Source organism: Phalacrocorax carbo, chromosome 8 (genome assembly GCF_963921805.1).
Source record: "Phalacrocorax carbo chromosome 8, bPhaCar2.1, whole genome shotgun sequence".
NCBI lineage: Eukaryota > Metazoa > Chordata > Aves > Suliformes > Phalacrocoracidae > Phalacrocorax > Phalacrocorax carbo.
Window position 1 is genome coordinate 14,614,771 of NC_087520.1, and position 27,996 is coordinate 14,642,766.

The window sequence follows — 27,996 nt, forward strand, 5'->3', positions numbered from 1 at the left end:
TATGCAGTAAGCTGCTAAATCACAGTTGTTAAAACATGCAAATTTTAAGAGAGCTAGAGTTTCAGTGTGGTATCATGAACACAGGAGTAGAGTTCAGTAGACACATTGGTTAACATGCCAAACATCTATAACAAATTACTGGTGCCTAGCTTTGTTTATTGGTAAATCACTTTAGTAACCTGAATTCACAAATAAGCAGTAAATAACAAAAACTACAGATAAACACAAGTTACACATGCAAATTCCTGTTCACATATCACATGTGCAGGTACATTAAGAGCACAGTTCTAAAGATTCTTGACAAAACCAGATTTTAACAAAAACTGTTTTAAAATGCAGGTATGAAAAAGTTACATGTGAAGAATATAAAGATACCTTTTTACATCTCAGGACTCAAATGCTGCTTTTGGATAGACTAGGGATCTATGACAGCTACAAGATTCAAGTAAAAGCAGGAAGAGCTTAAGGAAATAATACTGGTCAGAGGAGAATGGGCATTTACTTTTCACTAAAAATACATGGAATAGTTGAATAGGAAAGTCTACCAAGGGCTTAGGAAAAAAAAAATCACAAAGTTGTAAAGCTGACTAATCACTAATTTTCCTATTTGCTATATAACAGCAATGACATTAAAAGAAACTGCAATTCAACATTTAAAAATGCAACTTACATTTAAAGACTTTTCAAAAGTGAAATGCAATGACAGGCTTACACTCGAAATTAAATATCTGCTAGGCTCAGACTGAAATATGGAATGTTCTAGATAAAATAAAAATACAGCATTACTTTTTATTCTTTATTGAGAATGGAATTGAAAGACAATTTCTGAAGCTTGAAAGTAGTAAATTTCACTTAAATGAAGTTTTCTTCCCATAGATGAGCTTTCCACAAGGGTGCAAGATTTTTCTTTAATAGCTTGAAGTGTCAAAACAAAAACTTGTTGCCATTCTCACGTTAAGAACAAATTTTTGTCATTAACTTAACTGTGTATGCTTTTTGCTACAACATTTAACACATGAACAGACCTATAATGCCTACTGTATTTCACTAAAACAAAAAAGAATACAGTATTTCCATCTACTACTTGTACTGCTTTTTAAAAAGATTAACATTAAAAACAAAGCCACTGTTTTCCTTACATCCTTCCTTCCTTTTAAGCTTCTTTCTTTTGCCTGTGGTCTTCGGCCATTTTATCCAGAATTTTCTGTTAAAAGAAAGCAACCATATTTTGGATATATTTAAAGAGTTTCTCAGTGTCACAACATTAATAATAGAAACATAAATCCAATTTCCAAGTTGTAAAATCTGTGAATATTAACTGCAAAGGTCATAACTAACATGACTGGCACTTCTCCATATACTGAAGTGGAGCTCGTTTGAAGCTCCAGATTGTCGTCATGTCACCGAACATACAGCTCACCACCAGTAAGCACCAAACGGCAGCCTCTGCAAGCCATTTACCTGGCCCTGCCCATTAATGCCTTCCCAACAGGCTGGCAATCCAAGAGAACTACTTTTCATTTAGTCATGGACTCGTGACAGCACTTCTGCCACTTACCTGGTCAGAATTTGCCATCGATAAAGCCAGAGAAAAAATATCTCCCCTCCCTAGAGGAGGATTATTTTGGATGCTTGAGGAAATTTGTTATCACTTCGATGACATCTGGTAGCAATCCATCTATTTATTTACTCCTACTGCTCTCAAAGTGAACAAGACTCCCAGCTAGAGAAGTGCCTTGACATTGTGAAACAAAAGCTGCATTTCCACCCACTTCCTTCCCCGATTCTAAAACCACACCAATGTTACAAAGTCATTCAAGAACAGCTCGCTAGTCATTTGTGCCATGGAAAAAGTAAATAAAATCATGTTTCATTTAAGTGATAAAGTTAATAAATTGGGATTACTTCCCCCGCTTCCCCTTTTACATCAAGTCTTTAAAGTCCCATCAGGTATCTCAATGGAAAAAAAAAGAAAAAAGCTATGGGTGATGGATGAAGTGGGTTTTTCTCACTATAAGATGCTGCATGGTAACTGGTTTTCTGATCTACTCCTTGATCATGTCCTTTGCTTTGTGACATTTATTTGTGCCATCTGCCTTCCAGGGCCCTATATTTGTTTAGTGTTCCCTATTATTGCAAGGGAGAACGCAAACAGAGCCTGAGATACCACCTTCTTTTCTACAGAACCCCCAAGGTTTGTTTTCAGCTCAATCGTCAACTGGTATGACATCAATTTATGTGAACACTATTATTATTAGCATTTCATTTAGGATTTCCCTTTCTTGGAGGTCATATTTAAAAGCAGCTCAGAGTACACAAAGATACAGCAGCAGCATTATCATTCATGCCATGCAATCATGTGATACCTAATCCAATTAGAAATCGTAGAACATAGCTCACAAAATCAGAAGTTGCAAATATGTTTTTTAAAAATATATAAAAGCTTCAGTGTAAGCTGTTGGCTGGTTAAAAATACTGTCAAAGGAATAACTAGAAGGGATTTTTGTCATATGTACTTCCTCTGCACCACTATTTCTAAGCCTGGCCTTTACTGCAATTGGAATTTCCTCTTTAATTCAAATTTAAAAAAAAAGTGCTGGAGCCCATCTTTAAAATGTGTATCCTGTGTATTATTTTCAAAAGATGAAGTTTTGGAGAGGTCTAGCTTGAGTCAAAAAGTTAGAGAATAAGCCAATTTCCACTGCCTGAAAGCTTTTTTATTTCCTCCCTCGGTCCAGTCTCGTTCAGATCTATTCCCCAGGAAAGAATCACGCCATTTAAAATGAACAAGTTTTTGCCTTACCTTCAACTTTTGATAATGAGGAAGGCTGCTGCAATGGGTCTTTTTTGCAACATCTTCATTTGTGTAGAACAGGGAACACAATTTGCAATAAAACCCTGTTTTGGGTACCACATAATTCACACCTAGAGAAGTAAACACCACAAAATAAACTAAGAGATCTACTCTATATCATTTCTTTTAATGTCATATGTCATTTCAGCTAAATCTTAAAACCATAATTCACTTTACATTAAAAGCTGCTTTATCTTTAAAAGTCCTTGTTTTAGTTTAGTCAAGCCGGGGCCTAATAATAACTAAATATGTGCAGGTTTTTGTTGTTGTTGTTGTTTTTTAATTTATTTAAAATCAACCTTTCAGATTAAGGGTCCATTTTATTGGTTCCTTCAAAAGAACTAACAACATTCTGTGATCAGTTTCTGAGTTCTGAGTATTTAGTATGAATCTAAACTATTACCACTATTGCGCTTTGTGCTTTTAATTGAATTTGTCTTGCTAAGATATACCTCTTCCAATTTAATTTCTGCCTAAGGAAAGTGTTATGGAGAACTGTATGAAAATAAGGGAAGAAAAAGAAAATACTAGGGTTAGGGAAGGAGTGAATAAGGGGAGAAGAGTGGGAAGCCCTAACATGAAAGTCTCAGAGGCAATGTGCTGCCAGAAATAAAAGGCAAATGAGATGAGAAATGCTACTGCAATGCACAGAGACATATTTGAAAAAGAAATAGAAACAGCCTTACCAACAGGAATGTTTGGCTGGTATGGCCCAATCCTAAATTCATCTGGAACCAGAGGTTTCTCTTGGACATTCTTTGTTTCCTGTTCATCCTGGGTGTCTGCATTTTCATGGGCATTTTTCTCAGTATCCTGTGCTGTTGTGGTATCAGAAGCTTCAACAGTTTCAGCCTTGGAAGTCTCTTCGGTTTTGGTTCCATTTTCTAATGTTTCATTTTCCTGCTCTGGCTCCTCAATCTTGTCTACCTTGATTTCTGCCAAACTATCATCGTTTTTGCCAGCAGATTTTACTGCCAAACCCGACTTGCGGAGTTTTTGATGATCCGAGTCTTCTTCATCACCAACCTCATCTAGAGTGACAAAACCTTCCATGCTCCGTGGAAAGCCACCCACATATCGCTGTTGAGAAAATGTTTTCCTTATGTCAGCTTATTCTTAAATGTTTCCCTCAAACTGTCTTAAATTTCATAAGAGAAGTATCTTCTCCAAATCCCCTGGAAAAATGCTCAAATTCTTCCTTCAAGACCTACCCCACTCATTCAAAATGTTACTCAAACATGCAGAAATGTAACAAGCTCTTTTTAAATGTACTCCAGAGTCCCAGTGGTAAATTTCAGAATAATTTTTTTTTTTTTTTTATAATGAGGGCCCACTGTTTTATCGTATCAACATGTGATGTTCAACTTGAGAATTTATCTTTTTGCTCTATTCTTACTTTGAAAGTCCTTCTAACATGAGTATTTTAATTTTAAGTGGAAGTCATTTTGGAATGCACAAGTTTAATTTCTATTTGAGACAGTCCCACAAGTTCCTTCAAGCTGTGCCTGCACAAAAGGTAAAACCTTACCAGAATACTTCTGTGCCCACTAATAGTATGAAAGTTCATTAAAAAAATTTAAGAGCTCTTTTTCAACCACTGGAAAGCTCAGAGCTTCTGCATTAAAAAAAGAACCCCCAACCTCCCTCCAAAAAACCCACAACCCCAAAGCCACCAACCACCAAAACTATGGAGGTCTCTTAAAATCCAGCTTCATTAAGAGACAGTCAATCTGTCTGAATTCCAATTTTTTTGAAACATGCTTAACAGCAATCGTGAGTAGTACTGAAGCAGCATTAGCTTCACATCTGTGCTCTAAGAATGTAGGTCTTCAAGGAAGCAAGTATGGGTTTTGAGGCAGTTTATCATAACTGATACTCACATAATGAGAAATTATCACTGCCATTCACATTGGCAGTACTAATCCCACACCATGTAACTAATTTCCTGATAGAAGGATCCCCCAAACCGGAAACCATGCACACTTAATTAAGGAACATGCCGTACTTTTTTGTAAAACAACATTCCAAGTCAATAGCGTTAATAAAATTTTTCATGCTACTCCACATAAGCAAGTATGATTTCAACATGAAAAAAAGCAGTTGGTAGGACATAAAAACCACGTGAGCATGGGATCATCTGGTGAGAAACAGGAACTCCACAGCAAGTAGCCTATGACTGAAGACACCTTGAAACCCCCACCCCCAAATGAAAGTGGCCCTTGGCTAACTGCAAATGGACTTGCCTACCTTTCTGGCTAAGCATAAAGAGTAGATGTACATAGAATTTTGTCCAAGACTAGATCAGCCTCAAGTCCCAAATAACTAAGTGTGAATGGCATTGTTCTGTTGCACTCAAAAGAGTAACTACAGTCTCATGAGAAATGGCTCAGGAGAAGTTGTTCCTGGTTACTTACTATTACTCAAAAAAGGGGTGAAGAGAAAGGCAAGAAAAACCCCAGAAAGTAACATGGTTAGAAGGCTACAAGTTAGCAGTTTCTGTCAAAATAGGAAGTGATTTATAACTGATTCCATTTGTACACTGCATCCAACAAGATCTTCCGTTTTCTTCACATGGCTTTAACACCTGTTTCTCTTCAGACAGATGTGCCATACCTGTGCTTTAAAGGCTCACAGAAAAAGATCTGAAATAGAATGTACTGTGGTGTGCTATTTAAGTTAGACACTGTATTCCACACTCAGGTACCTTGCTGTATCATTACCTTTTTAAGCTTTTTCTTTGTTGCTGGATTGGCCACAACATTCCCCTCAGTTTTTAGGGTCACATCATCAGCTGTGTCCTTTTTTTCTTCAGTAGTCACATCAGCTAAATTGGCAACATCTGCATCATCTCCTGCTGAGCTGCCACTTTCTAACAGTGCTGCTGCTTCCTCCTCATCCACTAGCAGCTCATCCTCAGATTCAAGGAGTAAACTAGGCTCATCTTGGTCTGCCTGTTCACTACTTTTAGTGCCTGATGGCTCAGCAGCATCATCTTGTTTCTCCTCTTTCACTTTATCTTCTACACTGCCGCTTTCAGGTTTCTGAGTAGCATCTGTTTTAGACTTCTTATCACTTGGAGAATCTTTGCTGTCTGGAGAGTATGTTCTCTTTCTGTAAAGAACAAAGAATACTTGCTTGTAAACCTGAAGAAAGGCCAGAAATTACTAAAAAACAAGGTAGGTTGTATTTTTCTAGACAAGCATGAAAAAACTGTGTTTTAGTTCAGAAAATGGAAGGTTGAGGGAAACCCTGACAGACCCCATTCTTCAAATATACAAGAGGCTGCTGCAAGGAGGAACTGTCCCTAGAAGACAGGACAACAGCTCGTGGGTTTAAACTGTAGGAAGGCAAGGCTAATTAAGGACTGGAAAGATTTTCTGAGGAGCCTGAAGAGGCTGTGAAATCACCATCATTAGAGGGAGAGGGTAGGTGGCATATTAGAAACAGTTAATCTCAGGCCACAACAAACAATTTGATCTCAGAGCTTGCCTGACTTCTTTTACATCATTTCTATACTCTGGATAAAGTATTTTCATATTCCTTTTAAACAACATCATGCTTTAGCAATAGGAAGTTACCTAGTTTTATCCTTTTTCAGCAGCTCAACTCCTTTGTTTGGAATCTAAAATAAAATTTAAAAAATTTGTAAGTGACAGTAGAGTATTATTTATACAACTGTTGCAGCATTAATTCAGACCAGACAGTACAATCTAGCCAAGCACTTCCAATTACGTTAATCCACATGTACTCTTTTACCATGCCCACCTACCAACCAGTTAATAAGCTGCTGTTATGTTAGGACATTACCAACCTAGAAATCCCACATCTTCACCCACAGTAATTAAGTTATTTAATACAAAACAAATGAGATATCCTGCTCCAGAAAAAAATCATATGCAATTCCTTTTTTGTTTATGAGCTGAGACGGTGCAGTGCAGGCAACGGCACAAGTCAGTGTTAATCTATATTCCTCTCCCTATTGCTAACAGCGGGCTACATGGAAAGATTTTGAAGACTCAAATGATAGAATCTCAGAATCATTTAGGTTAGAGAAGACCTTTAAGATCAACACTTATTTAGGAGTTACTGAATAGGAAAATTCCACTTGAACGGTAGCAACATGGAAAACTATTCAATGCATTAGTTAAGTATTAGAATTTTCCACAAAGTGTTGGGTTTTTGTGCATGATCACATGCAATAGTATGATTTCTTCATAGGTCACAATAGAAAGCTTATGTTATTTTATGAGACAGCCTGACAGTTCAAATTTCTCTTGCTTTTCTACCTAGTGTCCTAGTCTGATGGACAATGTCTTAAAATTGCAAGAATATTAGCCTGGTGTTATGTCAAAAAAAAAGCTATCAGCCAACCCTTCCCTCGATGTGAGCTGCACATGCAAATGTACAGTCACATCCTAAGTTTTGACAAAGCTTATTCTAAAAAAAATAGATTATAAGACTATATCTAAGTAACTAAGTAACTATCTAAGTAACTAAGTTGGGGTTAGTATCCACAGAGATCAAAAAGCTTTATGGTGATAATGAAAAAAAATTTTGGATGGCATCCAACACAGGAAACACATTCTGTTGTAACACTTCATAGTTTAAAAAGGAGTCACTAATAACATTTTGTCTTTGTTCTGTACACAAGAGTACATGTACAACAAAATGGACAGAACAACCAGCAGCTGTGGAAAGAAATACAAAGAAATAAGCACACAGTGTACAAGTACATAGTTCTCCCACCCAGCTTGATTTTACTGACTGATCATTTTCAGAGAGGGGGGTGAGAAAAAGAGAACCCACATTATAGAATGTTCTAAGTGGAGAGATTGTAATTAAAATCTACACTAATTACTCTAAAAAATCTGAATTCTGGTAGTAGTTTGTTTTTTTGTTTAAGCTGAAAGGAAGTTCATTTTACTTTGTTCTAGGCCTCATAACACCATACATGCTAAGTAACTGCACTTAAGTAGCCAGAAAATACTAAAGTGAATCCTTCCATTTTATAAGTGGCATTAAATTCTCAATAAGAAATAGCCATCTTCTACTTCACTTTACCCCTTTAACTACAATTAAAAAACTAAAGACACTACTTACCCTTAACACCAGTTTCTTGTATTTTTCAGATAAATCCACTTTCACACATCTGCCTTGGAACCAGAGTGCTTTGTTGGCACAATGCTCAACCATAGCTAAAGCATCTTCTCTGGTCTCCATCTCAATGAAAGCCTGAAAAGATTAAAAACACATTAAAAACAACTATGAAATACACAACACATTTGCAGGCAAAAGGACTTAAAACACAGCATTTCCAAATGCTGAAACAAAATTATGCTGTATCCATCTTCTCCAAAGTAGCCATACGTGTTAAAATTTACCAAAGTGCTCTATATACTCCAGCTGTTGAACTCAGTAATATCTGTCCCCCAGAAAGTTCTGAAATGAAACAACAGGAATTTAAATAATCTGCAAAAAAGGTAACCGTAAAGTGATTCCAAATAAAAAGTGTATGGTCATTGAAACTCATTTATTTGGTGCTTAAGTATCTGGGAATTCCAGGGTAGCTGAGAAACAAACCCAGTATTTTGTTTTTTCCAAGAGAAGTCTGAAACAGAAAGGCAGCAGCCGCTGGTCTATAAGCCGCCCTGCTTTGTGAGGTGTTCCTCTAAGAAACAAGCCTATGACACACTAAGTTTGCTGAAGAAGCTTTTAAAACCACATCTGGGCTAGAGCATCATTGGCAGATACAAGAAAGCAGTTTCTGCATCCACCTTAGACAGCAAAGGATTTTATTTTTCCAGTGAAATAAGGTCAGGGAGGACTTCCTCGGGGTCATATAATAAGTTCTAGTAATTTTTTGTTCCACAAGTGTAGCATTAGGGGATTCAGGAACTCATCTCTGAGTAAGTGCTGGATTTTCCTATTTAACCCAAGGGAGCAACAATCTGGGACAGCAGAGATGAAAAAAAAGTTAGAACTAACTACTAAATACTTTAAACCCCTGTGTATTTATAGATACCATGTACACGCACATCCGAAGCATTTTACTAAATACCTGCAACGCACTATCTTCTAACTTTTTTTTTTTTTTTAAGTTAGAGCACCACAGCAGGACTGCTTTGGTTTAGTTTTAATGAAAAACAAAGGGTAAACGAAAGAAACATGTAATAATGGAATGTATTTGTTCATGTTTCATAGGTAATTTTTTTTCAGGCTTAATAGAAGTTCCAAGACTCCTAGACATCTGCATAACAAAAAAAAATTAAGCCCCAATGCTAAATATACTGTCTTCACAGCTGAGGCTTTTTTTTTTAAAGCAGCTCACATTACAGTAACATTTTGCAGTAAGCTAGAGAGCAGAACACCACCTACATAGTCCCCCAATAATTTCCGTATCCATGCTAAAGCAGAAAGTCTACACATGCACCGATTAAAGGCATGTAATTTCTTCACAGCTAAAAACCTTAGTTCCAAATCTTCACGCATGCATGTTCCTATGGTCAGTTACCTGGCTTTTCATTCTCATGAGTATGTAGTTCTTAATTTTTCCATACGGTTCAGCCAGTTTGAGTACTGCGTTGTCAGAGTATCCTGAATGAGGTAAATTGCTGAGGTGAATCACACGACCAAGCTCCGGTTTTGGCGGCTCAGTTTTTTGGTCAGGTTTACCCTCAGGTTTCTAAAATTAAGAGGGAATGAAATTTTTGAAGAACATACCACATAAGATATACATGGGTGACTGTCCCTTCATTAAGCTGATACAGCTGAGAAGTACATAAACTAAGAATAACTTAAATGCAAGAGCCTCGTAACACTGACTGCCCCAGATTAAAATAAAGCAACGTTAAAAAAAGCAAAGCATTTTACCTTTATTCTTTTGTATTTCTGTGATAAGTGGACTCTGACTGGTTTACCAAATACCAGTGCGGGGGTTGTTGAATAGTACTCTACTGCAGCCTGGGCATCTTCAGTGGTCGACATTTCAATAAATGCCTGAAATCATATAAAAGCAAATTACACACATTCCTTCAAGAATTAGTATTTGTTTAAAATCTCAAGCTCCTCTCTACAGCTGCATCAAAAATGAAAATTGCTTTTTGGTTACACCATTAACTGACCTGCAGAACTTGGCATGAATTTCACATACTTTATTTAGGTGCATAAACAGAACTATTTCATTTGTTTACTTTCCACCTAGATTTGGATTCATAACATTCAATTGCTTCCTGCTTTTTCTCTTCTATGATATTGGCTTTTTCCACACTTCAAAATATGACACACTGTATAGTACAAACTAAGACCAAGTAAGCTTTCAGAGAATATGAGAACATGAACAGAATTTGCAAGCATAGTGTATTTGAGAAAGCTATGAATGACGAACAAGAAGGATTTGTTAACAATATTTAAGTTAAAATGCAGTACTAGAGCATTTCTGGAAAGAAACACACTAATCACCCTTTCTTTCACACATGTGACCTTGGTGACGTGTGTAATCTTGCTTGGTAGCTGAGCAAGTCCTTTTACAAAAATTAAGCTCAGACAGTAAGCATACTGAAGCCACCAAGCAGTGCCAACAGCAGTACTAAAGGGCCTAATCTTACCTCATTGATTTTATTTAGAATCAGGTGATTTGTAATTATTCCAAATGGTTCAACAAGCTGAAGTAGCTGATATCTCAAGTTCTTTCCCCTCTGGAAATCCATGATGTGAACAACTCTGCTTGTTTCCTGTGGAAGACAAAGCATGCATACGCAACATGAGAAGAAAATGTGTTATCAGCTAACCTAAAGTCTGTCAAGGCTCTGCGTTACTATAATTTTTAAATATTCAGTAGTATCTAGAACAAGATGCATAGAGAAAAGGCACAGAACCTCCAGGGACTTGCACAGAGGAAGATGCCTGCAATGCCGAAGTTGCCTTTCTATATGTTCATGTCCTACAGCTTCACTGAAAGAGAACGTTTAAAACAGGGCCTCTACAGTTTTGGAACAAATATTTTGTAGAGTACTTGGCACAATGAAACCTCAATCTTCTTCCAAAGCTTCAGTACTTCTAAACAAATAAATCCTAAAATCTTTCAAGACTTTTAAAGACAATCCATATATTCAAAAGTATCTTATGAAAGCAAACAGAAGGCATATTTGCATAAAATTGTGTGGTTTTTCCTTTTTTTTTAATTAAAGAAAACAAACTTTAATACTAACCACTCTGCCCTTTTGCATGTGTCTCGGTCCTTGCATATTTCCATTTCCAGCTCCTTTAAAAAAATGAAAAGGACAAGCAAGCTTAGTTCAACCTGTGAGACTGCTATTAACATGTTCTCTTTACAAGTTCTTATGAGATAGAAGTCACTTTAATACTACACCAGAATGATGTCGTGTTTTAAAATCTAATTGTTATTACAGCCTGAAAAGGCTGTTCATTTATTTCAAAGCTCTTGTAACTTGAGGTCCTCCTTCCTGATCATTCTGTTCAGTTCAATGTTAGAGAAAGAGCTGCATTTACTGATGTGCAGAAATAGCAGAGAATAAGTAAAGCCCATTGAAAAAAAGAATCCTGTTTTAGAGTAAGATTTGCCATAGCAAAATGTGTCCATACACAAACAATGTGAGATCTTTTTAACCAAGATACACTTTTTACAACTGAGCTTTTAGGCATAAAAAGAGACTCCTAGTTTTGGTCCTAAAACACCACCAGTTCTATCATAATGCCCATTTTACTAAGGAACACCTGAAAAAAGCCTTTTAGATAGTTTGGCTCAAAGTCAAGTTTGAGATGTTTTGAAAAATTAACAGTATTATTTTAATGAAATTAAGTATGACTGCATCTATCAACTAAAAATTCCTTCAAAGTGTTATGAAATCTTGTACTCTGTCAGGATAGCTAGGTCAATTAACTAGTTTTGCTTCTTAGTCACTCAAAAATTTGAAAGGTAATAACAACTTCAAAGAAAGTGACAACTGCAGGCAAGAATCTGATTCCTAGCCTGCCTTCCTGTGAAGAGGCAGCTTGCATGATCGTTCTATCTTCGCCTTTCTCAGTTTCTATTCAAATCTATTTGCCAAATTAATTTCAAGTTAAGGGGGAAGAACACTTAGGACACTGAATTCATCCAAGTTTCACAAGAAAACCCACCAACATGTAGCTAAGTGGAAGACAACGCAAAAAAACTTCCAGACAGGAGAAAAGAGAAATAAAACACAGTTAAGAAGCCTACTATATAACGTGGCTGGTAGTTAGCAGATGGTAGAAAAGTCAAAGTGTGGGAACTGAGGACGAGTCTTGGGCTAAGGAAGGACTAATGTATTCAGTTCCACTGTTCAGAAAACCAAGTGTTTCGGTTTTTTGTTCTAAAACACTGATAAATTAAAACAAGAAAAAAGCCCCACAAGATCTTAAGTCTTGTAAAAGCAGGTGCCTGTTAACTTTACCTCTCGGCCCAACAGGAGGTCCTCCAAGGTGAAATGGAGGTGGTGGTGGTCCCAGAATTCCTGGTGCAGGGTTTGTGGATTGCTGTAACATGAAAGGATCACCCCTAGAATGAGAAGAACACACACTTTCATTTTAAACAAAAAAAATTTGAAACTTTCATTCTCAAAAAAAACCCCTAATTTCTGCAGAGCATCCAAGGAGAAATCAACTTTGGCTCCTTTTACTGCTGTTCTTCAGCCAGCACAAAACAAAAGGAGGTAACCATTTGAAGAAAAGGAGGTGCATTGTTTCACATAAAATTTGAAGAACAATCTGCTTCAAATAAAAAATTACAAATAGTTTAAAATTTATCACTACTTACATTCCATGTCCTGAATCACTGTCAGGATTCCATTCTGGATATCTTAAAAGAAAGAAAAAAAAACTAAGATAGATACAATCTCATCTACCTATGGAGTAATTGTCATACAAGCAGCAATACCTTTACATGTTAACACAGATAATATACATGGTAACACTGCCCACTACAGGACCACTACAAGAGACATGAGCAGTACCTACTGACAGAATAAAAGTGTTATCCGTAATGAGAAGCCTCCTACACTACATGTAACATTTCTGCCAACTTATAATACAAATTGCACACTGTTTTACAACACAAATTTAGAAGTTGGTATAAGTGACTCGTAAAAAAAAATTACAACAGATTATCAACTCCTAAGATCCAACTCTAAAAATTGCATATAGATCAGCAGGATTCAAGTTATGAACAGAGATGCCTTTTTTGTCAGGAAGATGCTCCAAGTTGCATGTTTTCACTCCTTACAAGGCACAGCATGTTTTCTAAACCTGCTTTATAATTGACCACTGTTTAGTTGTGCACACCCTCATGCCACAGGAATGTTTACTGTACTTCAAATTCGTACATTTCAAGCAGCAGCTGACAACGTCGACTGTGAGTCGCTCCATTGATATGATGGTTCCACTCCTGCAGCAAAGTAAATAATTAAAAATTAACAGCCACATATGGCGAGCCATTTTTAACAAAATAATGTTGTATAGTGCAGTATCTTCTCTTCTAAGGTGAAGTATCAGAGATACATACATAATGACATTTCTTTCTGTAGTGCTTCAAAGAGACACTGAAACTGGACCTACCTCAACTCCTAACCCGGGTAAAAAGGTGTCTGACGAAAAATGTCTTGCAATCTATGGGCTTGGTCCTGCCTCAGAGGTGCAAAGCTTACTATGGGATAACCACTACAGCACACATGCATATCATTGCGATCTCAACTTTTAGAGCTGGATGCCGAGATTTTTTTTTTTTCTTCACTAATTTTAGAATTTCCTCCACTCTCTCTGCTTCATTCCTCAGACTTTTAAAGATTAATGCGAACTAAACACTCAAGATTTCAGAACCATAAAGAAGCCAAGAAATTGCAAGGAATTCAGAAAGGAAAGACTAAGAGAAATGGAAGTGCATAGCTAGGACAAACTACAAGTCAAATATACAGGTGTCATATAAAAATATATGACCATTTGTGGGGAATCAAGGGAAAAAAAAAAAAGGAGATTTAAATCAAGATGGTGCAAAGGAGGAATAATGGAGTTAAATCAAATCAGCCAGGTAAAATTCCTTCTGGTTCTGGCTTTAGAACTAGAAAGGAATGAGGGCTTTTTACTTTTTCTCTGCAGAATGTTTTGATTATGGAGGGAGTTATTTCAAGAAGAGAGAAGGCATGGGGACTCCTCCTTTATTGAAGTATAGAGTGCCTGATCTCTGTATCCTTACATTCTCACAAGTAACAGCACTAGTTTGTGCTATATTTGCATTTGTAAACTGACAGAACTTCTGAGGTTTCACTGCTGCACATTGGTGAGTCACAATCCAATTTCCACTCTGATGCTCTTCAATAAGCAAAGGGATCAGCAGAGACATATGGGGCAAATTAGCTTTAGGTTCACAGAGGAGCGAAGGGGAGGGTAATTACAGATCTTTGGTGGGCAGTTTAACTGAAGGTTTTCTCTGATTGGCTACATTTTCAGCTGGGAACACATGTACTGCATTGGCCAACTGTTTTATGTCTTCTTACATGCATATTTCTGCTCAGCACCCACAAATGACTTTTTCCTAATCCATCATCTTTCCTGATTTTTAGTTTCTGCCACACTACAGCCATCCTTCTGGATACAATGAGGTAATCCCGAGGCTTACTGTAGTGTCTCCATATGCTAAATGCCTACCTTGTACTTTCACAAAGGAGAAAAACCTGGAGTTAAAGTCTCCCATAAAGTACTGTCATTAAGCTATGTCCCAATATTACTCCATGATATGCAGAATATAATGTGGAGCAAGATGAAACCTTCATTCATTTTATCAAGATGTAAAATGAGAGCACCACTTTTTCTTGTTAACTGCACAAGATGTAGGCTCTGCAACTATAAATTAATAAATATGCTGGCAATTAGGATGAAAAAACCACCCAAAACCCCAAGCAAACCTACCTATGAAACATTCTATTCTTAAAACCAGAACTTCTTCAGTTTAAAACTTGCTAACAAGTTTTAGTACAGAGAACAGCCCTTTAAACTCTAAAAAAATCCTCTAAATTTGGGTGTGCAATGTAAAGCCTCAGTGGCTGATTCTGCTAGATATACCATGCTTTGAAGCTGTCTTAACACATAATCTAAATTATAAACTAGAGCCAAAGTTTGGGAGATCTCATTCTTGTTATATTTCAAATGCTTTTAAATTGGCAAAAAAAAGGAGGAAGATCTGACATATATGGATTTTTCCCCCCCCCCCCAGGGAAAGTTTTCAGAACAGCAATGGCTGATTTACATTTTTAACCTTTTAAATACAATTCTTACCCTGAACTTCCCTTTACTCCCTGCCTCTGCCCAGTCTGAAGCATTCACTCCTCTGAGGTTTCAGGGCACTAGGTATTTACAGACACTAATTAACATGAATGCCCAAAGTTAAGGTAGAGAAAATCCAGACTGAGTTTCTTAAAACTCAGATTACCTTTCCCCTCAATTGATGGAAGCAAGAGGACGCACTGTACTTCAGAAAATCAGGCCAAACTTAAGCACCTAATTTTAGATAGCCCTCTATTAGGGACACAGCCATGTTCTTCCTTTGAGATGTATCACTGTTTCAAGTGTTAACCTCCAAATTCATCTGCTCATGTTGCACCAGTTTCTTTGGCAGGGAAGACAATCCCTTCACATCTAACACCTCATTCCTTCATAAAGGGATCAGGATTGACAAAATGCCTAAAAAACATGGGGCACAATTTACTTCACAATTAGGCAGAAAAGAAACTGGGTCTTAAAATACATACACATCAAATTAAAGAAGCAATTAAGAATACCACCAAAAAAGAAAAAGCAGGCGACTAGTCTGTCAGTTTAAGTTACACTAAGGGTGTTTAACCCCTTGCTTTGGCTTAAAATACGCATTGCTTTATCATACACTTCAAAAAAAAAATCTTCTATGATATTTTTCTTTGGAGGTGAGGAAAATGATTTTGATACTGCAGTCATAAGTTTACATTGTCCCAGCCAAGAAAAGCATTCCCTTTCTGCTTTCCATAAATTTTGGTTCAGATTTGATAACTTTTAAAGTTAAGTTCTACTTGATTCAATTTTGTGGGAGGCATAAAGTAAGAAATTCTGTAACTGTTAGGTATGCAAAGCAGAGGAAAAAAGGAGAGAAAGAGAAAAATTCTTGGGTGACATGATTTCTGAAATTAGGAACAAAGCCCAAACTTGGGTCATAAGAAACAGAAGATTCAATCTCAAACATTTTATGGTGTACTAGCACTTTAAGTGGAAGTATATTCCTAAAAAAACCAAACAGATGGTTTTACATGTCACAGAAGAAGTCAGCCACTTAAGTTATGCTGTCAAAAGAATTCGGTATTTCTCATACCTGGAAAGATATTTCATGTTGGATATCCTTTCAATAGATCTTCATACCAAAGCAAACTAAGAACCACGAGGCTTTAAAATAAAGTGCTAAAAAGAACCCTACTTACAGGATTACTGGTTGCCATCTTCAAGGGCCTCAGAAGTTTATGTTTTCAATCTAACCAAATGAAGTCCTTTTATAGAACTGAGCATGGCATCTAAACTGTTAACACTTAAAACCTTTTATGAAAATAATTGTAAAATTCAGGAGACAAGAAACCTGGATTACTGTGCTTATTTTATATATAAAAAAATAATTAAACCAACACAAGTTCATAGACTGTCAGATCAGCTAGAATCATACAGTGTGTGCTCTAAACTGGTTTAATCATTTCTTTGCAGGGACAGAATAACTCTCGTGTTTCAAAAAGATTAGATGTACAGAAGCAGTGCTTTCTGAGAGGTAAACTGTAAAGAAACGGTTAGTAACAGCAATTCACATTATATCAATTACACAGTAATAGCATGTATTATATTTTCAGTTGAAGGCCTTCAAGCTAATTAGCCACTAATTGTGACAAGAGGGGCACTGTATTAGCCAATTAGCCAATTAAATTGCCTAGTATACTGGAAATCAGCAAGATGAGTAAAATTGGAAAAGCCGAAAGTGAGAAGGCTCCGAAAATAACGTCGGAATAAATAGGCCATTTTGAGTAACCTGCTACCTTTGCAGAGAGTTGAACTTCTCACGAATAAACTAAGAGTGAAGTCTCAGCATAACCGAACATACCCGAAGATCCACTCTACGGGCGAGCCAAGTAAAGAACACTACTAGGAACACAGAGCAGGATACTGCAACAGCAGACTGATTGCTCAGAGAGTCTACAGGGATAGATGCAACATGTGACAATAAAAAGTGAGTCTGAAGTGTCTAAGAAAGTTGTGAAAAAGGAGAAAAATGACGACAAATTTCAGCCATAGTATGAGACAGAGTGTTAAAGTGAAATTAAAAAGGCAAGAATGAGCTAATCTATAATGTGGCTTTTACTTTTGCAAATAAGTTCCAGGGCTCTACATTAACTCTTTCCCTTTGGACAGGGAAAAAGCAGAACTGTGCAAGAACGCATCTTAACTATATATAAATCAGCAATCAAGACAGATGTGGAGGAGAGCTGAAACTAGCTTCCTGAATAGCACAGTAGATACACTGCAAAAAAACCCCAAACCAACAAAAAATAAAAAACCCACCCAAAAACTGCTTGAATGCCAGATGTTTGTGGTTAAGAGAACATGTAGATGTAAAATATAAATAAGATATCCCAGTAGATGATAGTTGTTTGACTTGAAGTTACGCAATCTGGGCAAACAAAATACATTAATGTAAAGCCCTGGTTTACAATGTTTGTTAACAATTACCTTGCAAATAAACCAAGTGCCTTTTTCACTCTCAAACCAACTTTCAGATCATTTCAAAAGCAACCAGGCTACAGAAATAATTAAAGAAATAGGTAAAAACAGAACAGATACTACAACGTAAAGGAAAATAGAAGCATCTGGTGCATAACTCACCTTATTAGAATGAACTGGCATATCACATATAGAGCACAGATGGGGATAACCCTTCGGTAAGAATCCATGGAAGTCTTCAATATTGCTATTTGGAGGAGCACCTCTCTTTTTCTCAAAGAGAGATCTCTCAGGACCAGGACCACGACCCATTCTGTCATACTCACTGTCAAATTTATGATAGTTATGCGAAGTCTCACCATAAAAAGATTCATCCCTACACCTTTCTCCATCTCTTAATCTGTCATCTTCATAATCCATTCTGTCATAATAACCAGATTCTTGAGAACGACTTCCATGGTCATAGTCAACCACTGGGTTGAGACTAGGACCACGATCATCAAAGCTATCTCTTCTAAAATGCCTTTTTTCTTCCCAATCATCCCTAGGTACTCTGTATGGTGGTTCCCGTGTGGATGATCTGCCATCTCTACCATAACCTTCTTCAGCTCTCCTCCTTTTAAGTTGTAGAAGGATCTGAGGCAAGTTTTCAGGAGTAATCTTGTCCTCGGGATAGCGACTCAGTTCATCTAAGTCTCTAGCAGACAGACCAAAGCTGGCCAAAATGTTAGTGGCCTGGTCTGCGTCTCCACGGTGCTGAGAAGACAAAGGGAGTGGACCTCTACTTCCAATGTTAAATATAGACTGCAAATTATGGGAAGAGGTACTACCAGAAGACAGTGCACTATGAGATCCTTGTTGGTTCAATGAAGAACTCATTCCAAGATTCATTAAGCTAGCAAGGCGTGCAGTACCCTGGTTCATCCTTCCAAGAGATGCTGGCATATTTAAAGACTGGGTAGCAGCAGCAAGAAGGCCTATTCCTGCAGAGAGGTCACGCCCATGACCTTGTGAATCCCTACTCAGAGATGACTGCTGGAATGACTTGGACATTGTAGAACTATAGCTTGTCTACTTTATGGATCAAAAAAATTTGTTCTTTTTTATAAGATGGCTGAAAAGAGAGCTCACACTAGAAAGCTAGGCAAACTTCACTTCAAAAATGGTAACGCCAAGAAAGAGGATCAATAATGACTGCAGATCTTCTTCAAGCTGAGAAACACCAGACAATTCTGTAGAAAAACAAGCAGTTTTAGTCATAAATCCCTTTAAACAGATGCAGTTTTAAACTTATGCATCATGTTGATCTAAAAACATTAAAGATCTCAATCTTACAAGGCTTTTATTACATAACTTAACAGATTCAAGAGGTACCCAGAACCTACATATATATTATTTCAGATAAAAATACAGTCATGTTTCCTATACATACTACTATTCTACAAAAAGCTACTTTCATACCAAAGACAAGTGAGTTTCAGAAGTTTGGGATGTCTAAAAGCATCTAAAGTTTAGAGATCGAGGCTTTTGTGCTAGTAGTTAATGGTTTTGTTTATACCCTATGTTACTGTACTGTGTCTATGAGAAGACCACAAAAAACTGAAGCCCACAGAATCCAAGATGACTTTGGCATATAATACATATTTGAAAATGAAACCTATACCACCACAGAATAGGACGAAAGGAAGTTAAAAGTAACTGAAGTTTGGGCAAAAAGTTTCTGCTGTAAGATCTGGTAAATAAGATCAAACATAATATTCAATCTTTATGCAGTAAAATTCAAATTACCGATGTGAAGACGGATGTGAACAAGAAAAACAAGTTTTAAATTTTGCAGGAAGTAAACAAGACCTCTTGCTCAAATTGCAGTTATACGGATAACAGCACTTCAGAAGTGATTCTTTACTCAGTTGTGTTGTAGCCTGTACTCTCAGACCTCAAGCCAAACAAGGTCAGGCTTAGTAGTGGGATGGGAGACCCATGGAAATCCCTAATCCTGCAGAAAGAGACACTAGGTGAGTCAGGAGATGGCACGACTCCCCCAGCCAGCCCTGCAGGACAGCAGTATCTGCGTCTCTTACCAGCATACTGCTTTCTCCTTGGTTTAGGTCTGACACTTTGATACCATGACCACATGTGGTAGTTAAAGATCCTAAAACAATACTTTTAAGAGATAGATACCTGCCTTGTGTCCCACTAAAATACTAACCTCATATTTAAATACTTGGTTCAACTGCGTTTACTTCAAGTTTTAACTACACAGTGTATCAACACCCACAGTATACTTTATGGTGCAATAATTGTATTTCATTAAATGTTTGATTTTGGGGTTGTTTTTTTTTTAGTGCAGAGCAGAAATAAACTGTAACACTTCTCCCCATACTCTTTCAGCCTTGGGATAGATACATAAAATTTAAAGCAATTCAACATGCATGAAAATATTCCACCAGGAATATGCTGTTCTTGGGTCCCCGATGCAGTAAAGCCCTTTCAAATCTCTGCAGAGTAGTTTTGCTTCTCCAGCACCGCCACTCAGATGCATATAAAATACATCACTTGAAAAAGAAACAGGCACAAATTGCATAGCTCCAGATGAAATCGGCTTCTAAGAGAACAGGTACATTTGGGGAGGAATGGAAAGGACAAAACGAGAGGAAGGATTTTCCCTTGAAGAGACCAGTTCTGCAGGAGGCAATTTCTCTTGTACTGGAAACAGAAGAAAAAAGGTCAAGGTTATGAGCACGTCTCTATCCCAACTGCCTACTCAATCCAGGGCCCTGTTTCAATAGCCCCAAAAGCTTCTTCTACTTTAAGCTGAAAAGCACTTGTTAATTATGCATTTATGTAGAAAAATAATGGATTCTATGAGAGAGACCTAAAGGACAAAACCCACACAGAACTCCATCTTTGCAAAGTAATGGCTTTATACAGTTTGCTACATATTCTGTTATCAGTACATCCAAACTCATAATTCAGCTAGGCTTTTAAGATCTACACACACTGGAGTCAAAATAAGCTTAATTGTGTAACATTTGGTTAAGAATAAGAGATTGAGAAACATAGGTATGAAAAAAAGTTTAAAAGTATCTGAGGCAGAAGACAGAAAAGCTCTGCAGAAAGCTTCAGAGAAAAACAGTAAAACAAGAATATAGGGAGAGCAGATGAGGCATATTCTAAGCAAGATATCCAGGACAGGCTGACTACACTAAAGAACACCTGAATAGAAAGCATTTAGGAACTATATTGTAAAAAGCCAAAACTCTTCCGAGTTCAAACATGAGAGAAACACTAATATTCACCTGGGTACCATGTTTTATCTTACATGCGTTCAGTAATCTTCAAAGTACTTTATGACAGTTTTACAAGTTAATCCTTACTCCTTCCATTTTTACATATAAATTTCCTTCTAGTTCATTCAGGCGCTTACAGAATGGTTTGAAGCTGAACTTAATAGGTTCTTCACAAAAATCAGATATTCCAGAGGGCTTTACAAACCAGACCCTGCCAGCAATTCAGCAGACAGCCACATGGGTCAGGAAAGGCATGGTGCGTCCTGCTGTTAATGCAAGGACCTGCGCTATTCCAGTTTTCACTAAATCAGGAAAGTTCCCCGCTCTTCAAAAATACCCTTTCTCTTTGAACAGATGCTCACTAATCCTCTTGTCACAATTTTGAATTGGCAGTTCATTGTCTGCTGCTCTGGAAGGATTAGTGGAGAACAAAACCCATCACATCCCAGACCGGCGCAGATCTGGGCTGCAGAGAACCCGATTACATGCCATGCTTTGACCCCACATACACAGGGAGGTTTTACCTAACCAACCATACCATGCTGCTGCTGCAAACACCCACAGAAGAAAGCAGCAAATGGAGAAATAAAAAAAGGAAAGATGGGGAAAAAATGGGAGGAGGAAACAAAGAGGGACAATCTTATGAAAAAGCATGAAGTGGGACAGTAAGGCAACTGAATGATGAAGACAGCTGGTGTGCTAGCCAGTAAACTACCCTACACCTCATTAGGCATTCGAGCAGAGCACTTACAGAAACTAAGTTTCTGAGTTATCCTCAAAAATCACTATTTATCTCATCACTGTCACCTTGCAATTGCTGTTGTACTCTACTTCCAACCGTTCCCATCTCTTTAAGATCAGATGAAGGCAACAACAAAACAAGGTGGGTTAAGAGCTCTAAATATCATACCACAGAATGTTTAACTTCCACATGGTCAGGTTTAGTATGTGATTCTAAGACAGCATTTCTTGCGCTGATCACTTCTGAAAGATTTCATGTCAGTATCTGATAGAGACACATTCCCACGGGCTAATGCCAGCTTTCAACAAGTGCATGTGCCATCAACTGAGTCACAGCAACAAGATGAGTATGACTGAACAAAGCTGTCTAAAGATCCAGACGTGATTTAGCTGAGTTGAAAGTGTTAATTGTTCTTCATGTAATTTCAGCTATACTGGGAACAGAGAGGCTTTCAGATATACATTTTTAAGATCTTTGGACAGAAATTTGGCCATATTAAGATTTGAAAATATATACTATAAAGCAATCTTGAAATAAGTTGAAAGTCAAAATGCAACTAGATTTCTGGACAAATGTGGACAATGAAAAAAACCATTTTATTTCTACAAGTTGCAAAAGAGTTTTCTGTAAAGGCAGACAAAAATAAGAAATTTGAATCCTACAGAATACACTGCTACCAAATAAAGGCCAAAATGAGGCTGATTTTCAAACACTATAGAAGGTTTTTCTTTTTATGTAAAACTGATTATAAACTCTTTTCAATAAAACTTAGAGAACTCTTGCTCCACATATTTATTTTTGTTCCTGAACAGTTTAATTCAGTGAATTTTTGAGATACATTTATCATGCCGAACATGATAACCTTAGATTACCACCTTTTATGGAACACCAGTAGGCTGAAAATGATTCCCTAGCTCCCTATTCCTTCTAACACTCTCAGCTTTTTTAACCTGTGCATACATATTATAGCTCCAATATTAATCTTGTTCTTAGAACAACTCATCTTTTATCCATTCTTCTTCCACTATTTATAGAAAGCTCTCAAAAATTAAGAATAACTTTTCACTTTCTATTCAGTTTCACTTTCACTGCAAAAAGAAAATTACTCAAAACACATTGAATTTAATCAAATACATGCAATCACGTCACAAACGTGAAATAATCTGCAAGCTGAAAAACAAACCCTCGGTTTGTAACACAAGACTTTTGAAGACTGTACACCCTTGGGAAAAAAGTCTCAAAGAAGTTCCACATCCACAATTCTTGATCTTTGGATAAAAATCTACAGATTTTCCCTTCTCCTCCTTTACACATTACACTCAGTGCAGCAATCCCTTTTGCTGCAACCTATTCTGCTGTGGAAGAATTCATATGCTCCTTGGCAAAACTGTCACCGACACATCATGGTTATCGATGGAAGAGATCTGGAAGTTCAAGTGAAAAATTTAGACAGAGAGCTCCCCGTGCTGCTCTTAAAATAACAGTAGTAAAACCAAGAACTCACAAGGAAATTAGAAGCAGATGTTATCTAGCTACTGAATGACTGAGTGTAAGGGATTTGAAGTCTACGGGATTACTTTAACTTGGACAATACAGAAAAGGCCACTCTTTCCAAAGGCAAAGGGGGAATTGTCTAGCAGCCTTAAAGAAAATGGAGATTATCACCATTCCAGGTACCAGTATTCAGAGCAGTTATTTAATATTGCTGTTTCACATGCAAGAAAACAACTCATCTTGTTCAACTGACCCTCAAAGGTCACGACCTCAAAAATTTAAGCAGCACCTGGCACACTGGATGCACGCGCTGTTTTTGTGCACAGATTAGACAATCTGTTTCAGGCCTTGCAGAACAACTGGAAGAGTTTCATTTTTTAGGATTATGGTCAGCTTCATCTCAGTGATTTGCCTGATCAGAGGAACAAGGCTGAAATCTAGAGTCACTGTGACAGAGGATTGCTTCAGAACAGAGAAGTATTACATTTGAAAGAGACTTACTTATAAATGTGGAATTAAAATAACTAGTTTCGCAGTAGAGAGTCTTAAAAGTACTTACACAGTTTCCCACATCTGAATGCAGAAAAGAGCACTGTAAAAGACAAGACACTGATTTCCTATTTCTGCTCATGACATAATTTAATAAATTCAAGCATCCTTTTTGTAAGTGCATGGAAAAAAAGTGCATTTATTCCTTTACAGAAACAACAGAAGTGAAAAAAGGGTCCAAGGAACAGTACAGAAAGAGAAGAAAAAAGTGTATTTTTAGAAAGGGAAAACAGAACCAAGCAGGAACATACAGAATAACTGCTGTCACGTGTACTGACTGCTCTATACACATGATTGCCTCTACAGCTTCCATGCACTCCTCCCTACTACTTGTAGGCCCACTCTTGTCACTACCTTCAGAGCTCTAACTCTACAACAAGATGGATGCACAGTTTCCAGCACCTACGAAAAGCTCCGTAAAGCCATTAAGACTTGGTTCAACAGAAGGGGTCTGGCAAAAACAGTCACTGCAGAATGATGTAGGATCTTAGACTGGAAGCTCTGGTAATAATTATATTCGTGCACTTGGCAAAGTGAGGAGACAATCACTTCATTCGCATCAGTTTTGGAGATGAATAGCCTCACAGGCACCAAAACTCTGACAAAAATCACAGAACGTAATTATTTCTAAAAAACAAACTGGTCGTACATAAAGAGATCCAAAGATAGACCAGATCAGAGTTAATCAGTGTAACAGTGAACCAATTTCACTTTTTTTTTAAAACCAAAACAGAACACTTCCATATTCTGATGTGGTAAGCGATTAAAAGCCTTCTGACTAATCAGTGAATGTAAGCCTGCCTCTAGGCATTTCCAGAACTGGGATAAAAATCACATTCTTTCCGAGCTGAAATCTTGCTTGAGGTTGTGGAAATGTATTCTAGCTGCAGCAAAGAATCAAGGGACTGTTTTAGTGCTCAAAATAAAAACTCTCTTGTTTAAGTTATGACTACACAATATGGTACTTAAACACTTGCAAACTAAATTAGTTCAGAAATAGTGTGAGGTATTTACTTTTGTATTCAAGAATTGTTGACTCAGAGCACTGAGGAAGAATGCAAGTAGCATAGAGGCTACAAAAACACACTCATAAAATAACAAGTAAACTGAATGGAAATAATTACTTCACAGCTTTGCGTACAACAGCTTCTTCCCCACTTTTTCATTTGCTTGACTGAATCGCCCAAATTTTCTCATTTGCTGAGCTACCCAGAGCACCATTAAGTATTAGATTACAAAATATCTTTGCATGCACCGAACTCTCAGCAGAGACGTGCAACTCTGAGAAGGGCAGTAAGCAATGTTTACTCCATTAATTCCCACCAAATTAATAAGCATTTTTATTTATAAAATGGAACAAACCAGGTGGCAATTATATCTCAGTTGTATGGCTCATAATACCACAGATACTTAATTTCATTTAGAGCCTCAAAGGCTGACTCTTCTTTGCTCCTCCTTAATTGGTTTTTAGTTTTAAAACCTTTAGGAATATGGATGTTCACATTTTAAGGCTGCATTTAGGAATTTCTCTTGGTTCTTCTTCCCATCATTCAGTGCTGGAGTGTATGTAACACCTAGATATGTACAAGACACTGGAAACTGAAGTTTTCAATACACAGTAACTTCAGATAGCTTCTCTAGAACAAACACAAAAAAGGCTTGTGACATTGCAAGCCTCACCAGAATCATTAGGAAGCAACCAAAATTCTTGAATTTGTTGCTCAGGTTTCATGTCCTTACCTAGTGCACAACACAGAAGTGCAGATTTTGGGTTACCACTGAACTCACGTATGGACAAGGCTCAAGTTCCAGTACCCTCACTCAAATTTAATCATTCTATCCAATTCAGTAATAAGTCATTTTGAGTGTGTTTTTTTTAAAAAAATAAAATTCAAGACAGAAGTTAACTAATTTCTCGATATACATTAAAAATGTTAATGTACATTTCACTACGTTTTGGAAGAATATATGATTTTAGTATATTAAAGTTTTCAATGTATTATCACGTTTCAAAGTTCAGGAAGATTAAACCACTGGATCAACAGATTCCTTATAAAGAAATATCGAAAATGCCCACTTTTCCTCTTCTGGGGCACGAAAACTACACAGCCTGCTTTGAGAGACTTACATTTTCAACAAGAATTGCTCCTTTCTTATATATTACTTTAGGAAGTCAGGACCACCTACAGTTTAAAAAAAAAAACACCTGAAGAATTTAAGGCTGAGAAAAAAACAATAAAGACTATTCAAGTGCTTAAAACAGCATTAGATACTTTTTTCCCAAAGGTATGCTTTGTGGAAAGGAAAAAAGCCACACATAGAGGCTATATCCACAGAGAGGGATATTTTCAGCTTTCTTTCTACAGCATAAATACTTCATTTATCAAAACAAAACAGTTCTTCAGGTTCCCAGAAAGTTCAAGTTTTGCTTATTTTCAGCATAGGTGAACTTTTTATCGTTACTTTGACTCTGGAAACAAAATGTGTACATAAAAACCATAGAATGCTGTTAATCCACCACAGGAGGGGAAAAAAAGAATAAATCCCGCAGCATGGTTTGTAACCGCAGCCTAAATAATATGAAAGTGAAACTGAGTAGAGAGAGGAGTCAAACGGATGCTTTCCCTGACAGAGTTCTTAAAGCTCTATTCATTAATTCTTAATGCCAGATAAACATCAAAACCCGTAGTTTTCGAGACTAAGGTCTTTCAGAGACGGCTGTTAAGGCAGCACGCACGTCTGTAACATGCTGCTTAGCTTCCGAGTGGAGGTTTTGTGGGCTGGGGAGGGAAAGCGCCGACCCTGAGGCCTCCGCTGGAAACAGATCCGCTAGCGGGACGCCCCGGCCAAATTACAGTCGGCGGGCAGAGCGCGGTCCTAGCTGGGGTCACTCCTGAGAACACGAATTACGTGCCGGAACACCGAGCGGCCGAGAAGAGACCCCTCTCCCGGCCCTCGGCAAGCGCCTGGGGGACGGCTGGGGGAGGGGACCGCCGCCGGAGCCGGCCCTTCCCGCCGAGCCAGCGGCGAGGGCCGGGCGCAGGGCTTTGTTGGGGCCCGCCAGAGGCGGCGCGACCCGGCCGCAGTACCGCCGGGCGGCGGGCGGGGGCGCCGGATGGCGCTGCAGGAGGGCCCTGGGTCAGACGCGGGGCCGCCGCACCGCCGGGCCGGACCCGCCGGGCCCGCCGCTCCCGCATGCGCCGCCGCCCGCCCCGCTCCGCCCCACACCCCGCGGCCTTTCCTAACGGAGTGTCCCCTCCCCGCCCCCCCTCTGCGGAGCGGCGGCCGCCGAGGCCGGTCCCTAACATGGCGGCGGGCCGGGGGCCGCCGCAGCGCCGCTCCTACCTGCGGGCCGGGGGCGGCGGGGAGGCAGGGAGGGAGGCGGGGAGGGAGCGACCGCGGCGGCGGCGCCTCCCGTTCGCTGTGGCGGCGGGGGAGGGGACGGACGGAGGGAGGTAGAGAGACGGCTGCGCGAGCCCCACTCGCGGCTCGCCGCGCTCGCGAGCGCACGCCCGCCCGCTGCCCGCCCGCTCACGTGCCCGGCGGAGGCCGCCCCGTTCCGTTCGCTCCGGTCCGATCCAGTACCGCTCCGCTCGGTGGCGACGGCCTCCCGTGCACCCCGCCCTCCGTGTGTGGATGTGGCCAAGGGGGTGAGGGGAAGGAGGGGCCCCCAGGCCAGATCTCGCGAGATGTGGGAGCCCCTCACCCTGCTCTCGCGAGAGTCCCACCGCACCGCGCGGCGCCGGCCCGCCGCCCGCCCTCCGCTCATTGTCTGCGCGCTCCCGCGGGGGCGGATGGGAAGGCGCGGGGGGCGGGGCTTGGCACCATCCGCCTGTCCCCGCCCCCTGGGGGGGTGGGGTGGTCTCTGGGGACGGCGGGTTCGAGGCTGCTCTCCATCCTTTCCGCGCTTCCCGCCCGTCCGGAGCCGCTGTCCCCGCTGGGGCGGCGTGGGGTGACGGTCCCACGTTCGGTCCCCTCTGTGCCCCAGGCTCCCCAGGGAAGAAACGCATCCCCAGCCCCGGCAGAGGCGAACCTTCCTCAGACAGGGCCGGGGGTCCCTTCAGGGCCCATGCCGGCTGCTGCCTCTCCCGCTTTCCGTGACTGGAAACGGAGGAACGGGCAAGGCGAGCCGAGCGCTTTCGCAGGTTTTTGCTCGCGATAACGCGGATTCCTCGCTGCCACTTGGCTCCTGTGACCCCCAGGGCGTTGTTACCTTTGGAACAGGGCAGACACTCATAGCCCCTGCGGAGCACTATGCCGAGCTCCTGGCAGCCGGTTAGGCCATGCTCTGTCAGCTCGAGCCTAAGGCCTGC

General features: G+C 39.2%; 1 protein-coding gene across 10 annotated transcripts; it reads right to left on the minus strand.

The window, feature by feature from the left end:
* Positions 1-135: 135 nt before the first annotated feature.
* MATR3 (matrin 3) lies at positions 136-27,935 on the minus strand. Of its 10 annotated transcripts, none has more exons than XM_064458869.1 (15): positions 27,223-27,363; positions 17,771-18,840; positions 13,216-13,277; positions 12,651-12,692; positions 12,289-12,392; positions 11,062-11,114; positions 10,459-10,584; positions 9,725-9,850; positions 9,366-9,536; positions 7,955-8,086; positions 6,433-6,476; positions 5,575-5,965; positions 3,541-3,934; positions 2,804-2,925; positions 136-1,204 (listed from the first exon to the last, which is right to left on the minus strand). In XM_064458869.1, exons 2-15 carry the CDS (start codon positions 18,659-18,661, stop codon positions 1,154-1,156), a joined length of 2,709 nt encoding a protein of 902 aa, XP_064314939.1. In that variant the 5' UTR covers positions 18,662-18,840; positions 27,223-27,363; the 3' UTR covers positions 136-1,153. The 10 variants fall into 10 exon arrangements, with proteins under 10 accessions (XP_064314939.1, XP_064314940.1, XP_064314942.1 ...); XM_064458870.1 differs by having other exon boundaries at positions 27,219-27,330; XM_064458872.1 differs by having other exon boundaries at positions 27,269-27,289.
* Between the last annotated feature and the right edge of the window lie 61 nt (positions 27,936-27,996).